The sequence below is a fragment of the Sciurus vulgaris genome (genome assembly GCF_902686455.1).
Source record: "Sciurus vulgaris genome assembly, chromosome: 10".
NCBI lineage: Eukaryota > Metazoa > Chordata > Mammalia > Rodentia > Sciuridae > Sciurus > Sciurus vulgaris.
The window spans coordinates 93,834,914-93,848,839 of NC_136470.1; the positions used below are offsets into that span (position 1 = coordinate 93,834,914).

Below are 13,926 nucleotides of genomic sequence, written 5' to 3' on the forward strand. Positions count from 1 at the left end.
TGAAGAATCAAATTATGGCATTTGCCAGTAAATCAGATGGAACTGAAGAACATCATGCTACGTGAAATAAGCCAGACTCAGAGAATCAAGGGTCTAATGTTTTCTTTCATATGTGGAAGCAACAGCAAAGTTAAGGGAAAAGATGGGGGAGGGGAGAGGAGATACCATAGAGAGAAGCTCAGCAGAGTAGGAGATTGAAGGGAAGGACAAGAAAGAGGAAATATAGAATAAAATCACACTATGTGCATGCATAAACTACACTGTGCATTTATGTATGTTTACAAAGCACCAATTAAAAATGAGTGGAAGGTAGACCAGTAAAGGAAGGGTAATGGGGGTGGGAGGGGAGTGGGGAAACCAAGGACTAAAATAGAATAATTCCATGCCTGAATAATGTCAAAATGAACTCAGCTATTATGTACAACTATAATACAATAGAAGAAAAAATATTGATGGCATCCCAAACCTGTATCTGACTGTATACATCTGGGTTGAGACCTGAGAATCTACATTTTTTTACAAGCTCAAAAGTGATATTGATGATCCAGGGACCAAACTTCAAGAACCACTGTATTGTAATAATGAGGTGATACCAAAACTTCATGTACTTCATATAACTTGTAACCTAAATTAGCAGTACCTGATCTTAGAAACCTAATTGTTAAAGTTGTCACCTAATTCCACTTGGTTGCCTGTATCATTTCTGGGGTTATAAATGAGCAAAAAATGGTAAAAACTAATAGTCATTTGTATTTAAATTTGAATACTGCATCCTAATATTGATTTGTATAACATGTTTTTGAAAGGCTTCTATGGCCTAAATAATGTTATTATTTCCTTCAAATATTTTGAAAAACAGTTATGTGTTATAAAAAGACCAACTAGTATTCAGGAGCCTTAAAAGGCATAGGAAAGGAAGTACTGAATATTAAAGTAAGAAAGAAGGCTGAAATTTTATCCCTCCCACAAAAAAGAAAACTATACTTGATCAAATGCACCATGTCCCCAGGAATTTTGCATTTTAACAAGCGTCTAGGTGATGCTGATCTGGTGGTACTTTTATTTTTTATAGCAAGGTCCCAGGATGTCATTTTTTAATATCTCCATATAAGTTTCAATCAGTTTTTCATACAGAAGCAGATACAATACTTGAATCCATGAACATTTCATTAAGGTAAAAATACAATATTAATTTTTAATGGAACCATGGCAAATCATGTAATTAAATAAAAGTAAAAGCTTCCAGTGGGGGATAATCCAGCAGTTATAGGCAAGTGCCTTCTGAAGAACAGTTTTTAAATATTACTGTTATCAACCAAAATGCAGACCTCCTATATCTTTGGCTATTTTTATCACATCAAACTCTACCCCTCAAACTAAGATAGAAAAGCTTTCCTTACTGGACTCCTAACTGGAGCAAAGTTGAAAATGTTTCTTAAAAAACAGATAAGGAAACTATTTAGGTCCAGATACTGTTGTAAGTAACTATAATAACAAATCTTTATACTGTTTTACATCAGTTTTAATGGGAATAAAAGAAGGGGTAAAAACAGCATATTTATTAGTTGGTTTACATACTTGCCATGATGGCAAAAGTGATTGTAACCTGCATAAATAGTACACTCAAGAACATTCCACAATCCTTGGAGGTTAGAGTAATGCAGCTTATAAAACAAAACAAAATGTTGACTATTCCCATTAAAGAAGGCATCAAAAATTAGTTTTGAAAAAGAAGAGGAAAGGATCACTCTCTAACTCCTGGATGCCAGGAAGCAGAGTTTTTCAGAATCAAAAACAAAGAAAGCCCCAATTAAAGAGCTCAAGGACCCACCCCTCAGGGGTCACAAAGTTGGTTCTGTTGCTTTTAACTAATTCATTATTTAACACAAACAAGTTAGTCTTTACCCCAAATTAAAACTAAGAACATATTCTACTACTCTTCTGAAATGCAAACACCCTGGGATAGATCATTACCAGAATCTACACAGGGATTTGCCACTTAGTTATAGTATAATTCATATTGAAGTCATTTCATAAAAATAACAACTCTCCAAATCTTCCAGGTTCCATTTCCTCCTATGACGTTCACCAAAGCAACCTCTATTGTTTAAGATCTTCATTGCTTGAATGTAGAAACTGCTTAGTAAAATTCTCCAACTCATTTTCAAGTTGCACAGCTTTATTTCTAGTTAAAAAAAAAAAAAACAACAATTTAATTATAAAGGTCAATGAGAAAAATGCATTCTATCCAATCATAAAAGAAAAACTTGCTAGCCAGCTACTGTTCAGTTTGTCAGAACTCAGGCTTGACTGTTACCAACCCTTTTCAAAGTATTCATTGTTATGTGCCACTGAAGCTTCACAATAAACACAGACTTCAATGTCCAGGACCTAAAAACAGTTATACTGAGATAAAAGATTTTAACAAAGAAAATACTTAGAACATAAGACAGTGGAGTCATGTCATGTTACCTAGGAATTACATCTTTCTTTTTTTTTTTTTAATAAATATTTTTTTAGTTGTCAATGGACCTTTATTTTATTTATTTATATGCGGTGCTGAGAATCAAACCCAGTGCCTCACTCATGCTGGGCAAGCACTCTGAGCTACAACCCCAGCCCAAGGAATTAATTACATCTTAATGGGCAAGGTTAAGAAGAGCATCTATGGAATAGTTTGCCCATGAATAAGAACTACCTGTGAACTCTAAAATATAATAGCTATAATTCTTCAATTTAGTACCAACACACCATATTTCTTATTAGAATTTCAGGGCCACTTAGTGGCTGAAATAAAGTGCAAAACGGAAATTCAAAGGAAAATGAAAAAGAAAAGGAATTACATCTTAAGTCACATACAATCATGACTGTCTTTGAAAACTCCCTGTAAGTAAGGCACAAAACACTGAATAAATCATTTTATGTACATGCAGAAAAGCTGGTACATGTGACCAGGCTATGATATAAAAAAAATATTTTTCAACACTAGACCTGATACAATCAAATTGCCTACAGTCATAGAGGAAAACTGGCATTAAAACTATCAGAGAAATGCAGACTTGTGCCTACCGTTTGCATGCTATGCCAGAGCATGGATTCACTGGGTGGGTGCTTGCTTGCTTACTTTATTTTGAAGAGGGAGAGGAGGTTTTGTTTTGTTTCTGCACACCATGACAGGTCATACAGATTAAATGTACGTATGCCATAAACTCCACTGAATATATTTCTTCAGGCCACTGTGCTGAAGCGTCAGGCAAGTTAAATTCTACCTAAATGGTTGAGCCTCATTTATTAACAATGGAGATTCCACAGAGGTGTGCCTTGCATAACAACTGGGATACATTCTAAGAAGTGCACCATTTGTCATGAATTGATTTCTTCGTGTGTGACATCAGAGCTTATTTACACAAACCCACATGTTTTTATGCTACCACACACTTAGGCTACAAGGTATAGTCGTCTGCTGCTTCTAGGTTAAAAATCTGTACTGAATACAGTAGATAATTACAACACAAGGATAAGTACTTGTGTATCTAAACAAACACATGGATAATGTGTTATACTATGATCTTAAGATGGCTAAGATATCAGTGATAGGAATTTTTCAACACCATTATAAAATCATGGGACTACCACCACATATGCAGTTTGTCATTTACCAAACATCACGTGTTCTGTGACAAATATGTCCCCACAATTTTGGTTACGGAGATAGTTCCTCCAGTTTGCAAACAAGAGTTACTAAGCTACTCTAAGCATGGGCAACATATGAGTATGTTCCCTGGAAGTAGTGACAGCATTTAAATGGTACGTAACAGTTTTCTCAGACATGATGGCAGATCAGCTAATACGTATGAAAGCTAAAAGTACAAACTGCCAAGTATAAAGCTGATAGTGACAGTCTTGCCCCCAAAAGGAAGTTACATTAGGTCTCAATCCATAAACATATCAAACCAGAAATATACATTTTATCAGGAAATCTTGTTTACTTTTGTTGCTTCAGATTTAAATATACCCAATAGTTCCCAATGAGAAGAGAATTTATATAGTCTTGGCCATGAAGGACTAAAAATTCACTTTAAATTGTAAACTTCTGTTCTGAAAGTATACTAATTTAGCCTAACAGAGAAATTCAGATCTATAAAATTCCTTTTAATTAAGATATTCTCTTTTTGAAAAAAGTTTATATTGAAATTACTAAACTGAAATTAAATGGAAGATCTTAATTTAAAGTAATACAGAAAGTTCAAAGTTTTACAAATCCACTAGTGATTTTATATAATTATATTTTGGTAATGAGATCAGTAAATGTTCACATTATTGAGAAAAAAGGTTTAAATACCTTAAGAACTTTGAATTGTTTTGTATTTTCTCCAACTGATCTATTTCTTTGGATAATCTAGCAATTTCTTCTTCCAGATGTCTTTGAGTAATATCAACTTGTTGGCACAGGCGAGCAAAAGTAGTAGCCATTTCTCTTAAAATTAAAAAATAAATTAGCAGTCATGAACATCTTCTAAAATGAGTAAGCCTCAAAGTAAAGTCTTCATAAGAAGAAAAGTTGTAAAACAACATCTAAATCAGTAAGAATCAAGAACATGAAGAGCGAGCCTACAGAATGGGAAAAAATCTGTCATCTGCACTTTAGATAGACCATTAATCTCTAGGATATACAAAGAACTAAAAAACAACACCAAAAAAACAAATAACCCAATCAATAGATGGGAAAAGGAACTGAACAAATACTTCACAGAGTAAGAAACATGAATGGTCAACAAATATATTAAAAAAATGTTCCAGCTGGGGTTGTGGCTCAGTGGTAGAGCGCTTGTCTAGCATGCGCAAGGCACTGGGTTCAATTCTCAGTACCACATATAAATAAGTAAGTAAGTAAATAATCCATCAACGACTAAAAAATATTTTTGAAAAATGTTCAGCATCACTAGCAATTAGAGAAATGCAAATCAAAACTACACTGAGACTTCATTTCACCCTAGTCAAAATGGCAATTATCAAGAATACAAGTAAAAATAAATGCTGGTGAGGATGTGGGGAAAAGAGTACACTCATACATTGCTGGTGGAGTTGCAAATCGGTGCAACCACCCTGGAAAGCAGTATGGTGATTCCTTAGAAAACCTGGAATGGAACCACCATTTGACCCAGCTATCCCACTCCTTGGCATATACCCAAAGGACTTATATAATCAGCATACTATAGTGGCACAGCCACATCAATGTTCATAGTAGCTCAATTCACAATAGCTACACTATGGAACCAACCTAGGTGCCCTTCAATAGACGAATGGACAAAGAAAATGTGGTATATATACACACAATGGAATATTACTCAGCAATAAAGAATGAAATTATGGCATTTGCTGGTAAACAGATGGAACTAGAGATTATCATGCTAAGTGAAATAAGCCACTCCCCAAAAACCAAAGGCCTAATGTTCTCTCTGATATGCAGTTGCTAACATACGATAAGGGGGATGGGGATAGAAGTTCACTGGTCTAGACAAAGGGAGACAGGATGGGAATAGGAAAGACAGTAGATTAAATCGAATGTAACTTTCCTATGTTCATATATGAATACACACACCACCAGTGTAACTCCACAAGAATGGAAGTTATACTCCATGTACCTAAATATATCAAAATACACTCTACTATCATGTATATCTAAAAACAACAAATAAAAAAAAGAATCAAAGAATACTGCTAGGAATGACAAGAGGGAAGGTATGGCACTCATAAGCTTACTATAACTGTAGGTTTAATTTAATCTGTCCTCAAGAAAAATAAATACTCAAGAGGTAGATGGCTGTGATTTCAAAAGAGCTATAAGCAAACAAAAGAAGGTTGTACTTCTTCAGAAGCACAGTATACCTATTCTCTCGCCCAATTAAAAAAAAAAAAAAAAGAAGAAGAAAAAGAAAAATCAAGACTAAAAAAGAAAAAATTCTATGAACATTATGAAGTAGGAGAAAATACTGAAAACCATATCTAAATCTGCTTCTAGAACCAAAGGGTTAAATCTAAGTTGGTTAATACATTAGCTTTGGTAAACACAATGTTTGTATTTTTACAACCAGGAGTACTTCTGATATGTGTGTACTTCCAGAACATAGTTAACTAGCTTATTCACTTTTCTCTGCAACTGTTCTGTGCATCTTCGTCCTTTCCCTGGTCTTTTTTTATCTCTATTTTCTCCACTCTACCAAATCCCAATATCAGGTAAAGTGTGTTTTTCTTTTACTGTTATTAATGTTAAGTTTAACATTCACCTAGTATATTTTAACTAATTATTTGAGATTGCCTCCATTATAATGTAAAATCCTCTAAAAAAGAAAGATCGAGTTATCCTCAACTTTTTCCTGTAACTCAGCATAATTACCAGATGGTAGGATATTAATAAATGTCTGATGATCAAAAAAAAAACGAATAAAGCAGGGCATAGTGGCACTTGCCTGTACGCCAGCTACTCAGTGGGCTGAGGCAGGAGAATTCAAAGTTCAAGGCTAGTCTTGGTATTTAAAAAAAAAAAAAAAAAAAAAAAAGAAAGGCTAGGGATATAGCATACCTGGGTTTAATACTCAGTAATGATAAAAAAAGAAAAAAGAAGAAAGAATAGAAAGCAACATTAACATTACTTTCACTTATCTAAACCATATTTCCTTTTTAGGTCCAGGTATTTTCATTAGAGAAAAGATGTTCTAATACAAATAAATAAAATTAAAGTTATCATATAAAATAAAAGCTCAAAAAAATATTTGGTAGGGCTGGGTTGTGGCTCAGTGGTAGAGCATCATGCCTGAGGCCCTGGTTCAATCCTCAGCACCACATAAAAATAAAATAAAGGTACTGTGTCCACCTACAACTAAAAATATATATATTAAAAAAAAATTGGTGAAGGAATGAATGGATGAACAAGTTCCTCAAACTGTGTGGTCTCCATGTTCTATTCTCTACAGCTTTAACTATGTTAAGACTTTGATCTTAGCAGGCCAGGGTTGTGGTTCAGTGGTAGAGCACTGCCTGGCATGTGTGAGGTGCTGGGTTCGAGTCACAGCACCGTGAATAAACAATTGAATAAAATAAAGGTCCATCAACAACTTAAAAAATATGTATTAAAAAAAGTCTTTTTTATGGCTGAAATAGGTAACCTTGCTGTAACCCCTGTCTCCTTAGTCTAAATCATTTCATACCACATCACTGCAAAGTTATTTGTTTTAGAGCTAAGTTATTGGTATCATCCCAGAATTCCTAATTATCCAAATCCCAAGTCATATATATAGACAGGGCCCCATCCTAGGGTTAGGTTTACATTCTCTGTACCTCCTTTATACATCTGCCACACAGAAATTTTCATGTACTTGGTAACATCCCTTTCCTCTCTTTTTACTTTTGACTTGCATTATTTTCTGTCTGATCTTACTTTTCTGCACGTTCAAATCTCATTTGCTATCTCTTAAGAAAGATACTGACCCATTCTTTCATGCTTTAAGTAAATGCTTGAGACTCACATTTCAAGAACACTTCCCTTCTCACACTACCTATCACTTTCACTTTGCCTTATAATTATGTGTATGTTCTTTTTCATTAAATTTCAATTAAATTCTGCTTTTAAATTCTGCTCGACTGTATCCAAATATTTAATATATTGTACCTTGGCTTAAGTGGAGTTCCATATACTTTAACTAAATCAATGAAACAAATGTTTAAGATGTATAAAAGCAGAAACTGGGTAGACCTAGGTATTTATTATATCATAATAAAATTTTCTTGAGATCTAAAAATAATACATTTAGACTAACAAATTTGGACTATAAGAGTAAACAATATTATGTCCACTATAAAACTGGGAATGTGCCCATCATTAAGCCTACTTGTTAAATGCTAAGCATTCAGTTTTCACAATTAAGAAACTACAAATATTTTAAGAACAGAAATATAAATTCTGAATAGCTCTGCTAGAGAACTATCTTTTGAAAGTCCACCAGAGTTCTTGGGATTTCCTATATCACAATTCCCAAATGTTCAAATCTAATTTATCAGAAGAATGGTGAGAATAGTGGAGGGGAGAGGGCAGAAATGAAGTGTAGTATCATTCTATTTTTTCACCTTGGTGGTGATTATAAAATGTGCTCATTCTCTGCATACATGTCATACTTCAAAGAACGTTTTGTTTTAAAAAGACAAAAAGATTTATCTTTCCACTTACTGTTGTACTTGGTGGCTGCAGTTTGCACTTGTGAAGCTAACAATCATCTGCAGTTTTTCAGTTGCATAGTTCACAAACTGCTGTTTAAAGGCTCTTTCTTTGGCATGGGTGGTCCAAGTTAGCCTTTCATAAAGATACAAAGCTCCATACATACTCAATGAAACAGATATGAGTTTCCACCCTACAGTTTTCCAAATCTGTAAGATAAAGTTACGGCGTATACTGAAGAAAAAAAAAAAAGTCATTTGGGAGAGAATACTAAAAGGCCTGTGGGGTCCCAAAAGATCTCTGAATTGGACCTATTTTCTAAAAATACATATTCCTTTTCCCTAAGAAAATATGAAGTTACCAGAAGTAACTGGTAACTTCTGGTCAAGTGGAAAAGGGATCAGCACATAAATATTAGGAAGAACATTCAAAACCTGCACTATTTTAAGTTGATGCATTGTATCTTAAAAGAAAACTATGTAAAAAAAAATTTTTTTAGGTCAGAGGTTTCAAAAACCAAAACAAATATGTATGTGCTGTTAATGATATATATAAATTTTTAACATGCAAGCAGTACTACTAAAAGTAATGTTTAATACTTTAAGACAGATCCCCTTGGTATTCAGAGAAGGCTAAACAAAACTGACCTTTCCTTTTTTCTTTTTGTTCTACTACTGAGCTACAACCTTTTCTTGTTACTCCATCATACAAATACCATTTTTTGGTCTGCTATAGTATGAAAGTAGTTAGGAAGCATTGTTTGAAAAACCAGCTATGGTGGGGATGTATGCAGCTCAGTGGTAGAGCACCTGGTTAGCAAGTTAAGGCCGAGGGGTCAATCCCCACCACTGCCAAATAAATACATAAATAAATAAATAAATAACTGATCTGCCCAAACAGTAGTGTTTTCTTCCTAAACATGCATGTATTTTTTTTTATTTTTTAACTTATTTGTATTGTAAACAAATGGGATACATCTTGTTTCTCTGTACAGGAAGTAGAGGCATACCATTTGTGTAATCATACATTTACCTAGGGTAATAGTTTTTGATTCATTCTGTTAATTTTTTTCCCTTCCCCCCATGCACGTATTTTTAAAATTTAAGATTACACTTGTGAAACTTGCAAAACACTTTTCATTTACTACTTTTAGCCTACAAATTTTCATATAAAATTTAAGGATCCTGAAAATAGAAAAATCTTTCCTTTCATAATCTCATAGGCAACTTTGTAACAAATTCAATTTTTATTATACTAAAAGTAACATTTCTTACCACTCCTCCAACAACTATGATGCCCATAGAAGTTCTAGATGTAAGAGAAGCTAATCCTGTTATTAAGGTAACCATGAGTTCTTCCTGTGATGCATTATCTGGTGTTGCTGGATTGGTGGGAGCAGTGGGAGTTGAAGCTAATGATCTAGGAAGCTGATAAATGTAGGGGGGAAAAAAGAGATTATTACAGTTATAGAAGTATAAATTGTTATATTTATAAGATTTTTAAAATTTGTTTTAAAATTATAGTAACAATAAAGACCCCAAATAATGAATATACTGCAAATAAATGAAAATAAGTGAAAACACAAAAATTGACTAAAAATTATTTTCTATAACAATGATATAGTGAACAACAATAAATTTTCAAAATATAAAATGGAGTCTACCTACAACAATAATTCTTGGGTTGGGGATGCGGCCCAGTGGTTAAGCACACCTGGGTTCAATCCCTGGTACTAGGGGTGAAAAAAAATTCTCAATAGTAATTAAAATCTTTGCATAAAAGAAGGGCTAGAATGTATGTAACTCAGTAGGGTAGAGCACATACTTGAGCATGCACAATGCCCCGGGTTCAATTCCCAGTCTATAAAACCCCCCAAAATCTCTTATGTCAAAAAACAATCCTTAAAGAAAGAAAAAAGTAAGCTGAACTTCAAAACAAAATAAACCAAAGAAAATTAAAAGACAAGCCACGGACTGGAAAAATGTATTTCAAAATTACTTATCAGAAAAGTCTGTTAAAAGACTTTTATCCAAAATATATATGGACAGAATTCCTAAAACTCAACACAAATCAATAATTAAAAAAAAAAAAAAAAGATAAAAAAATGGTGGTGCCTGCCTGTAATCCCAGTGACTCAGGAGGCTGACACAAGAGGATCCTAAGTTCAAAGTCAGCCTCAGCAACTTAGTCAGCCTCTGTCTCAAAATAAAAAATAAAAAGTGCTGGGATGTAGCTCAGTGGTAGAGCACCCCTAGGTCCAATCCCCAATATAAAAAAAAAAAAAAAAAAAAAAAAAAAAAAAGAATAAAAGATAAGAATAGGGGCTGGGAATATAGCTCAGTTGGTAGAGTGCTTGCCTTGCAAGCACAAGGCTTTGGGTACAAAACCCCAGTGCCGAAAAAAAAAAAAAAAAAAAAATATATATATATATATATGAATAGACATTTCACAAAAGAAGGTACAATAATGGTTAATAAGCACATGGAAAGATGTCCAAAGTCATTAGTCATTAAGGGAAATACAAATCAAAAGTACTGATGGTACCACTTCACCACTTCACATCCACCAGAATTAAATAAATAAATAAATAAATAAATAAATAAATAAGACAATAACAAGTGTTGACAAATTGCTAGTGGGAATATAAAATGGTGCAACCACTTTGAAAAAGTATGGCACTTCCTCAGAAAGTTAAACATGAATTAGTACATGGCCCAGCAATTTTACACCTAAGTATATACTTGAGAAAGGTGAAAAACATATGTCCACATAAAAATAGATACATGCATGTTCATAGCAGCATTTTTCCTAATGTTCCTTAAGCACTAACTACCCTGATGTTCAACTGATGAATGAATAAATATGTTCTATCTATAAGAGAATATTACTTGGCCATCAGAAGGAATGAAATATTGCTACATGCCATAATAATACCATAATGATGAACCTTGAAAATATTATAGCAAATGAAATAAGCCAGTCACATGAGGCCATGTATTACATGATTCCATTTACAGGAAATATCCAGAAAGGGCAAATCCATATCCAGAAGGTGATTAGTAATGCGGCTAGAGATAGGACTGATGACTGAATGAATGAATGAATTTTGTTCCAAGTTTCATCCCACTTCAAGTGTATATAAATATGTGTGTATATACATATATATGTGTATATGTATAAAAGTATAAAGTATAGTTAAAAATTATTCTGAAAGCAGGATGTGGTGGTGCATGCCTGTAATTCCAGCAATGTGGGAGGCAGGAAGATCAAGGCTAATCTAGCAACTTAGTGAGATCCATCTGTCACGGAAAAAAAAAAAAAAAAAAAAAAAAAAAGGATTGGGGATTGGGGATGTAGCTCAGTGGCAAACTGCCCCTGGGTTCAAACCCTAGTACCAAAAAACAATTTTTTAGGCATTTTCCTCACTTTATTTTGTCTTCTAGTTAATTAGCAGTTTGGCTATTTCATTGTTTTCTTGGCAGTGAGAATACAAACTGTTAAATCTCTTGTGCACTGATATTAGATGTAGACTATCTGGTATACAAAACTACACAGAGGAGTTGGGGTATGGCTGGAGGTAGGAATGATGACTGACTGAATAATGGGCATAAGGAATCCTTTTGGGATGATAGAAATGTTCTAAAATGGGATTATGGTGATGGTTTTACAGTTTCATAAGTTTTCTTTAAAATCTAAAAACTAATAAACTTTCAAGAGTTTCTTTTAAAGTGTTTGCATTTATTCCAATTCATGTGAAGTCTAAAAACAAAATCTTTTAACAAAATTCTTAAAAGTTTCAAAAATACAGACCCATCTATAACAGTAATGGGTAAAAACTTTGGTATTCCCTTTCCCTTATAATGTATAATTAACTCACAAATGGCTGTATGAGAGATATTAACTTATAAACAGATTTGGTGAAGCTAGTTTTATTAGAGAAAACTGCACAAGTAAAATAAGAAAAGGGAGTCTCAACTGGTAGAATCAAAGATACATACCTGAAAGATAGGCTCTGATAATCCAAGCAGCACCCTCTGAGCATTTGTGGGGCCCAAGAATCGATGCACAAGGGAAGACCAGCCCAAGGAAAAACGAAATACAATATCCTCTTGAAAATCTGAACATAACTTATGGCAATTTAGGTCATAACTGAGATCAAATTTCTTGCAAGGGATCAGCGTATGAAGTTTATTCTGTACACCAGCTGGAAGTAATGGCTTCAAATTTTCTGGAAAGAACAAAATTATTACATCTATTTTAAGAAATAGTAATGTTTTAGCTTCTATGAACTATCCAAAGGAAAATAAACCCTTTACCAAGAAAGAAAACAAAACCACACATGATATTGTAGGCATAAATATTACCAATAATTTCTTGCTGGGATTGAAGCATTGAGGCATTGACTTCATTGGTGCACCGATCTGCCAAATTTCTTCCCATACCATCTTCTATGTGCTTATTTAACTCCTGTTAACAATGGTAGATGTTCATGTTATTTTTTTCTCCAGAAAGTGTATAGATTTTATAAAGACTTAAATGTCTGACAATAAATTCTGTGGGGTTTTTTTTTTGGTGCTGGGGATGGAACCCAGGACCTCTTACTCACTAAGCACATGCTCTAAAACTGATCACAGTCCAACTCCTCTGTATTGTTTTTTTATTTTTTAATACATTTTTTAAAAAAAATTTTAACATATTTAAACAACTTAATTTTTTTTTCTTTTTTTTTTTTTACGTGATGCTGCAGGTTGAACCCAAGGCCTCATGCATGCCAGGCAAGCACTCTACCACTGAGCTGCACTCCCAGCCCCACTCTGTACAGTTTTAGGTGCAAAATAGTTCACAGTTATTGCTAGTGCACAAGAGTTATAACAGTTTGTGTGCTAAATGCCAAGAAGATACTGAAATGACCAAACCAATAAATTAGTTAAAAAGATGATGAAAGCATCTCATAATAATGTTTTAAATACACTTTAACTCACATTTTTATATACTTTCAATACACTTGGAGTAGGATGAAACTCAGAACAAAACTCATCAACCAAAACAGATAGTCGGCAAATTTCATCTGTCATTGCACATGAAACCTGAGAATATTAAAAAAATCGGAGTTCAGAAATTAAAATGAGATTACCAACTACTCAAAAGAATTAAAGTAAGAAAAAGTAAGATATTATTTTTAAGGTAAGAGATAAAGGATAACATTTTTACCATGATACAAATACTTCCATTTCCAGATACTTTAATCCTAATGTTTTGGTTACCTTGTTTGCTACCTCCTCAGTGACCTCCTTGATTTTTTTCTTAACATCCAACGTTAAAAGGTTCATCTGGTTTCGGATAAAGTCCAGTCTATCAATTTGGTCTTCCCTCTCTTCCATTGAATAAACCCTATTTTATTATGAAGAGCAATCAATATTAGGGTATACTAAAGTCCCAAAGCAATTAAGCAACAATACTCATTTAATGTATTGAACTATCTATTAGCACGACCCAAGGAAAAAAGAAATCTTGTACTTCAACACCTGAAAGGATTCAAATAACATTTATGAAATACTTTTGTAAAAATAGTTTTGCTATAAACTACATTGTCTCTCTGCCCATGTGGACCTGACTTCTACAAAGGATTGATAAGGACTCTATAAAAGTTCACTGAACACTTCACAGATACGAACGTTCAAAACAGAACTCAATTGTGACTTTAATTAATAAAC

General features: G+C 33.5%; 1 protein-coding gene and 1 long non-coding RNA gene across 4 annotated transcripts in view; one reads left to right on the forward strand and one right to left on the reverse strand.

Moving 5' to 3' along the window:
• LOC306671122 overlaps positions 1-13,926 on the forward strand; it is a 376,374-nt gene that overhangs the window by 147,805 nt on the left and 214,643 nt on the right. The window lies entirely within an intron of this gene.
• MFN1 (mitofusin 1) overlaps positions 1,038-13,926 on the reverse strand; it is a 41,309-nt gene continuing 28,420 nt past the window's right edge. For 2 of the 3 annotated variants that reach the window (XM_079156347.1, XM_079156348.1), the window contains exons 11-18: positions 13,477-13,603; positions 13,195-13,299; positions 12,577-12,679; positions 12,211-12,440; positions 9,487-9,639; positions 8,225-8,421; positions 4,343-4,477; positions 1,038-2,185 (exon numbers count right to left, since the gene is read on the reverse strand). In XM_079156347.1, the coding sequence (XP_079012473.1) occupies positions 2,101-2,185; positions 4,343-4,477; positions 8,225-8,421; positions 9,487-9,639; positions 12,211-12,440; positions 12,577-12,679; positions 13,195-13,299; positions 13,477-13,603 (1,135 nt within the window). In that variant the 3' untranslated portion in view covers positions 1,038-2,100. The remainder of the gene's footprint in view (positions 2,186-4,342; positions 4,478-8,224; positions 8,422-9,486; positions 9,640-12,210; positions 12,441-12,576; positions 12,680-13,194; positions 13,300-13,476; positions 13,604-13,926) is intronic. The other variant, XM_079156349.1, reaches the window with a different exon arrangement.